General features: G+C 48.6%; 1 protein-coding gene across 1 annotated transcript; it reads right to left on the bottom strand.

Annotated features, from left to right (window-relative positions):
* Gip (gastric inhibitory polypeptide) lies at positions 1-5,957 on the bottom strand. Its single transcript, XM_021178248.1, has 6 exons — positions 5,878-5,957; positions 5,041-5,148; positions 3,765-3,911; positions 2,050-2,139; positions 1,241-1,342; positions 1-122 (listed from the first exon to the last, which is right to left on the bottom strand). Exons 2-6 carry the CDS (start codon positions 5,124-5,126, stop codon positions 113-115), a joined length of 435 nt encoding a protein of 144 aa, XP_021033907.1. The 5' UTR covers positions 5,127-5,148; positions 5,878-5,957; the 3' UTR covers positions 1-112.
* Between the last annotated feature and the right edge of the window lie 1,012 nt (positions 5,958-6,969).

Raw genomic sequence — 6,969 nt, 5'->3', positions numbered from 1 at the left:
ACTTCAGCTTAAGGCTTTATTGGTTTGGTTCTCTCAGAGACTTTGGACCAGAGCGGAAGCAGGAGCCAAGCAAGCTAAGGTCAGAGTCCAGTCCTGCTCTGGGCTAGGTCAGTCACTGAGACCTGGAAGAGGGGGAGGCAAGAAAAAAGAGGGAGGGAGTTACCTACTTGGAGTCAGCTCAGCAAGTTTATCCTGCTGTCCAGGCATAGACAAACCACTCCTATCTGCAAATGACCTTTTTCGGTGATTGACTAGTTGTCAAAATCCTTCACAAAAGTACCAAGACAGCACCCCCACCTTCTGACAGGAATTTGTCCTCTGAACTGGTTTGATCATGTTCTCTGGCTGGCTGGCTGGCTGGCTGTGTATCTGTATCTGTATGTGTACATCATATGCATGTATACACATGTGTCTGTACATGTGTGTGTGTGCACATGCCTATAAGTACAGATCACAGGTTGATATCTACTCTAATTTTTAAAAGACTTATTTCCTTTTATTTTCTGTGTTTGTGTGTTTTGTCCACTTGAATGCATGTGTACAGTGTGTATACAATGCCTATAGAGGTCCAAAGAGAATCCTCTGGAACTGGAGCTGTGGACGGCAGTTAGCCATCAAATGGGTGCTGGGAACGGAACCCAGGTCCTCTGGAAGAACAGCGAGGGCTTAAGCACTGAGCCATCTCTCCAGCCTTTGTCCACTTTTTTGTTTTTCTTTTAAGACAAGGTTTTCCTATTTTCTCTTGATGTCTTGGAACTCACTCTGTAGACCTAGCTGAGCTTAAATCACAGGAATCTGCCTGCCTCTGCCTCCAAGTGCTGGGATTAAGGGTGTGCCCCACCATGTCCGGCCCTGTGAGCATGCTACCCATGAGCTCTCTTCTCCCTCTTTACCTTCTGGAAAGCACCCAGATTCGCTCCCTCCACCCCTCCCCAGCTCCCAGGAAGTCTGAGTGAGCTTGGGCTTCTGTGTTTTGAGTGGAGATCTTCTTCACCATGGGGTACACGGGTCTCTCCACAGTATTTCGACCCTCACTCTGGAGCAGAACCTAGCTGATGGCCACTGGGACAAACAGTGGTTATAGAGCAGAACCATATGAACAAATAAGGGCTCCTATCCCTGGGAAGGTGCCCTGGCCCAAAGGTCACAAGGGAAAGCTGAGAACAGAAAAGGCAGCCAGATGAGAAGACAGCCTAAACGAACAAGCTTGCAACACCCCCATGGCCCCTGTGCTCCCCACCTGAGTCGGCAGAGCTCTGTTTGGTCCACCATCCAGGCCAGTAGCTCTTGAATCAGAAGGTCTCTCAGCACATCATCATCACTGAGGCTCTTGGGCAAAGAGCTGCAAAGGAGAGAGATTGCAGGAGCCAGGATGCTTTGTTAGCAGACAGAGCTGCACTCTGTAGCCCTGACTGGCTCAGAACCTGCTATATAACCCAAGTTGGGATGCCTCTGCCCCTGTATTGCTGGGATTAAAGCATATGCTAGGAGCTAAGGAGCTAACACAGCTTGCTGCTTCTGGGTTAGGTCCACTCTCAGCTCCTGAGACTCCTTTGTGCTGGGCCCTCCCTGGTTCTGCCTACTCAGAGAATACAGGGTCCGAGATCCAGGCAAAACCAAACACAGCTTCAAAGTGAGGTAGCTCGCTGACTCGTCTAGCAAAGTGTGTGAGAATGCATCCCAGTGACCCCAGAGAGAACTTCCCTGAGCCTCACACTCATTATGTAATAGAGTGGGTGGCTTTGGGAGAATGCCAGGGTCTCCCAGTGGTCTCCCAGACAGCCTTCCTAAGATTTGGCAAGGAAGTGTCAGCTCTGGTCTGAGGTTCCTATTCCCCTCTCTCTTGATTCAGGAAATCATGTGTACCTTTAGTCACAGACCTTAGAAAGCTCTCAAGGGGTCCTCCAGGACATTACTCACTAGTGTCCTTCTTAAGCTCTTGGAGGGAGGGGTGCTTACTGTGAAGTCCTTGCCCTCGTCTACAGGCTGAGAGAGAGAAGAGTAAAAGCAGGGCCGGAGGCTGTATCCCCTACCCCACAGTGGACTCACCTCCCCTGTGCCTCTTTGTCCTCCTTTCCCTGAGATTGCCCTGCCAGCACCAAAGCCCGGGCCTCTCTCTGGGTGATGTTGTGTTTCCAGCTGGAGAAATGAAGATCATTCAAGAATGAATTATGCTGAAGGGGACAAGCTGAAGTTCCCCCACACAGGGGCACTGGAATCTTCAATACCTCAGCAGTAGGAGCAGCAGTGCCTACTTCCTGTACTGATACCCAGACACCCCCAGCACTGCCTGGGTTCAGTCTCAGCCGTCACTGACAGCACTTTAGAATCCACCAGGCTAACCTAACAGCAGTGAACAAGACTCAGCACAGGTTGGGAGGCACAATGATGGTTTATTTCCAGAGTCTGAAGTAGCCACCACCAAACAGGCTACCCAGCTCCTCCTGTCTTCACCCCCAGGCCTCTCCGCTGCTTCTACCCTTTCCTCTGACTCCTGGAGCTGCTCTATCACTGCTTTGTGGGTTCTTTCTTCTGCCCTTCTTACCTCTTTTCTTCCATCCTTTCAACCCTCTAACACTAGATAAGCAAGAAAAAGGGATAGAAAGAAAAGGAACAACATTAGACAACTTCCTGCTGATTAGGGGTGTAGAGTTCTTGGTGCAAGTTTGACCTTCACTATTGGGATATATAATTTTTTATTTCTTTTTGTTTTTGTTTTTGTTTTCTTTTCTTTTCGAGACAGGGTTTCTCTGTATAGCCCTGGCTGTCCTGAAACTCACTTTGTAGACCAGGCTGGCCTCAAACTCAGAAATGTGCCTGCCTCTGCCTCCCAAGTGCTGGGATTAAAGGTGTGCTCCACCACTGCCCGGCTTCTTCTTTCTTCTTTACACAGGATTATCACAACCAACAACCCTTCCACCACCACCCCCTGCCCCCAAAACAAAACAAAACAAAAAACTTTGGAACCTTGGCATTATTAATCCTCTGAAAAGTCCCCAGAATTCCACAGTCATAGAAACTATCTGCTGCTAGCAAAATCACATCCCTGCTAGAGCATTAGGTAAATCATAGTCAGCTGCTATGAACAATCTGAAGCAACCCCATATCCCACACCCAGGATTAAAACAAAGATATATTCTTATAAGATGTCTGTGTTTTTTGTTTGTTTGTTGTTTTAAAGGTTTGTTTATTTATTTCATGTGTATGAGCACACTGTCTGTTGTCTTCAGACACACCAGAAGAGGGCATCAGATCCCATTACAGATGGTTGTGAGCCACCATGTGGTTGCTGGGAATTGAACTCAGGTCCTCTGGAAGAGTAATCAGTGCTCTTAACCTCTTAACTTCTGAGCCATCTCTCCAGCCCCATTTCTGTGTTTTTTAAAGAAACCAAAATACCAAAATTGTCACTACAACTCTCCTTAGTAAAGGATGGGGGCTGGAGAGATGGGTCAATGGTTAAGAACACTGTCTGCTCTTCTAGAGGATTCGGATTTAACTCCCAGCACCCACATGGCAGCTCACAACTGTCTGTAACTCCTGGATACCTTCACACAGACACAATGTAAAGTCACCAACCAACATAAGGATGGGAAAACGAACCCTGTGCCCAGTTGATCCCAAAGCCCTAGTCATGGCCATTTAATTCCCTCATGCTTACTTACTGAAAGGTATCTGTGGAGTTGTGCACCTCTCAGCCCATGTGGCCACCTGGGAGATGGTGCGAGCAGAGGTTGACTCGGAGACAGGAGGGAACTACTTACTCATTCTTCTTCCCCTTCTGTGCCAGCAGCCAGTTCACAAAGTCTTGTTGTCGGATCTTGTCCATGGCGATGCTGTAATCACTGATGAAGGTCCCCTCTGCGTACCTTGGACCTCGAGGTTGAGGGCCAGCAAATTTAGCATGGGATCTGAGAGGTGAGAGAGAGAAACCCGGGTACCAGTGAAGGGAAGGATAGGGAAATCACAGTGGTTGATTCAGTCCTTTGGTTCATAGTCAATCACAACAGAATAACTCAGCTGGGCCTGTAATCCCAGCACTTGGAAGGAAGAGGCAGGAGGACCACTGGAAGTTTAAGGCCAGTCTATGTGATATAGCTAGATGCCATCTCAAAATAGCAACAATGGCTCTTTAAGAAAAAAAAAAAAAAAGGAAAGAAAAAAAAACCAACAAAGTCTCTCTCTCTCTCTCCTTGTAAGGGCTTGTGTTTCTGACGGCTTTCATATCTTACATGTGCCAACTTTGCACATTATGTGGATTGTCCTTGCATCTTAGAAAGGTCAGTTCTACATTGGCAAGTCTCTGCATTGGTTCCCAAACACAGTATCAGAGAGAGCCTCTGGTCTTGTTATGTAGCCTAGGTTAGCCTCAAACTTTCAAACCTCCTGCCTCTACCTGCCAAGTACTGGGGTCACAGGAGTGAGCTGCCAGGCTCAGCATTACCCAGTACTGTAGTTGTCTTGGTTTTGGTCCACAGTGGTCTGTAATAAGTCTATGTGGTTCTTTTCTGTGTCTGCCTTGGTCCATGTTCTCACTGAACTGTGGACCTTTGTTCACATATATTCTGACCTGTGCCTGGTGCTCAGGAAGCTCCCATGAGCTCTGAGGGAAGCACACATGCTTCAGTGATGCCTCTCAGTCACCAAAAAGTCCTTCCACAGACCTAACGAACCAAGACTCTCTCTTCAACAGGAATTCTTTTTTTTTTTTTTTTTTTTTTTCAAGACAGGGTTTCTTTGTGTAGTCCCGGATGTCCTGGAACTCACTCTGTAGACCAGGCTGACCTTGAACTCAGAAATCTGCCTGCCTCTGCCTCCCAAGTGCCGGGACTGAAGGCGTGCACCACCACTGCCCAGCTCCACAGGGATTCTTAATAAACCATTCTCTAATTCTGTCTCATGGCATGCTCCGGTTGCAGACTGGTTGTCCTTCTTACTATCCCTCCTCTCAGTCTGGAGCACTTTCCTTTCTAACCACCCCTATCCCTCAGCCCCCACCCCCCACCCCCCCACCCCCCCACCGGCACCCAGTGCTCCTACCGGAACTCAACCTCTTCTTTTTCTCCCAACCCAACAGCCAGGAACAGGAGCACCAGCAGCAGAGAGCAAGTCTTCAAAGCCACCATCTTCCTAGATTGTGTCCCCTAGCTGAGAGGGAAAAGGGGGCAGTATTATACCGAGGGGGGATCCAGGAGGCCACTTTGATGATGGGGCCTAGGTGAGTGGCAAGATCTGAGGTGTGACAGGAACAATAGGAACAATCAAGGGAGCTGGGCATTTCGTGAAGTGAATGGAAGGAACATGGAGCCTTGACCCCGAGTGATCCTGCTCTGTGGATTCAGAGTGGGGTGGGGTGGGAGGTCTGGGAAGAGGAAAGCAACAAAGGCCTGGGTGGTGGGAACTCCTTTCCTGGCTCATTACCAGACATCACAGGGATAGGATTTGGCAAGATTATGCTGTAAAGCCCTAACTCAGGTCAGAGCAGCAGCAGCCCACCTCCCTGCTTCCAACGAAACGTTACTCAGCTACCATATCCCACCCCTAAATGAAAACCCCGCCAAAAACCATCCTGTTACACACACCCCTTCTCACGATCACCTATCTCAACCCTTCCTAAAGTCTTCCTAAAGTTTCCTCTAAACTTCTTCAGAGGTCCGGACCCATTACAGTCCAGAGATGTTAGGAGAGATAGCAAGGAGTGAGAAATCTTGCTCCCGATCCCCGGAGACCAGAGCTGGCCCAAGGCAGTGAAACCTGGTCTCCTAAGAATCTCTTTGGACTATCTTCTGGATTCCCCTGAAGACAAAGAGAGAGTGAGGAGGCAGGAGACCCACTTCGTCCTGGGCCAGCCCTGGCCTGTGCCAGCTTCTTTCTTACCCAACAGTTCTTCTTAGCTCTTCCAGGAGGGCAGGATGAGGTCTTCTCCTCCTACCTGTTGGCTCTCAGGATCTTGCCTCAAGACCCTGTCTTGGTGTCCTTATATCCAGGCACCACAGACAGCTGATTAACCTGAAAGCCTCTTATCTCTGAATCTCAAGCCCACTGCTCCTGCCCAGTGAGGCCCATTATACACCTAATCACTTTCCCCTTTGCTCCTGGGCTGTGCTAATGGGTGATTAACATTTGGGTATCTCTAGCGTTATCTGGGGCCTGCCTGGTGGGCAGGGTAGCTTCAGCTTCCCCCTCCTCTCTTCTTTCCTGGGCACAGGGCCTGCTGTTCTCTGCCCTGCTTCCTGTTGGATACTGTGGGGAGAAAGGGTTGCCTCGGTGAAGGTCACCTGGGGTGGCACTCTCTGAGGGAAGGGACACCCCCACAAAGCCATAGGTGACTTCTGAGGGAAGAGAAGGGATCAGGGTGGTCTGAATCCCAGATGTGGATGTTAACTGATAATGGCGGCACAATGGAAGTGATAGTACCCTGAGGTAAGTGTCTTGATTGTGCCTAGTGACTTGAGGTGACCTTAGAGTTTACAGTCACATGGTTTCCTACTTGGGGCAATATAAATGGGATAACAGGGAACATTCATATGTTGGAGGCTCAAGAAAGATATAACTCCTTCCACAAAGATGTTTGTTTGTTTGTTTGTTTGTTTGGGTGTTTTGTTTTGTTTGAGACAGGGTTTTCTGGCTATCCTGAAACTTGCTCTGTTGACCAGGCTGCCCTCAGAGACTCACCTGCCTCTACCTCCAGAGTACTGAAATTAAAGATGTGCAGCACCATGGGTCCAGCTAAGATGTGTGTGTGTGTATGCATATATATTATTTATTTTATTCATATAACTGCTTTACCTGCAGAGATAGAGGTATGTCTGTGTACCACATTCATTCCTAGGGCCTGAGGAAGTGATAAGCTTCTATATGGATGCTGGGAATTGAACCAGGTCCTTTACAAGATCAATAAGTATACACACACACACACACACCGCACACACACACACACACACACACACACACACACACACAGACACA

This window comes from Mus caroli, chromosome 11 (genome assembly GCF_900094665.2).
Source record: "Mus caroli chromosome 11, CAROLI_EIJ_v1.1, whole genome shotgun sequence".
NCBI lineage: Eukaryota > Metazoa > Chordata > Mammalia > Rodentia > Muridae > Mus > Mus caroli.
The sequence above is the reverse complement of the archived record's forward strand: the minus strand, read 5'-3'. Positions and strand labels throughout refer to the sequence as shown.

Coding starts and splice junctions, on each gene's coding strand:
- Gip (XM_021178248.1), bottom strand. CDS start 5,126: ATGGTGGCTTTGAAGACTTGCTCTCTGCTGCTGGTGCTCCTGTTCCTG. Junction 3,912..5,040: donor AAAGAAGAGGTTGAGTTCCG/GTAGGAGCACTG, acceptor CTCACCTCTCAG/ATCCCATGCTAAATTTGCTG. Junction 1,343..2,049: donor GACAAAGAGGCACAGGGGAG/GTGAGTCCACTG, acceptor TCTCCTTTGCAG/CTCTTTGCCCAAGAGCCTCA.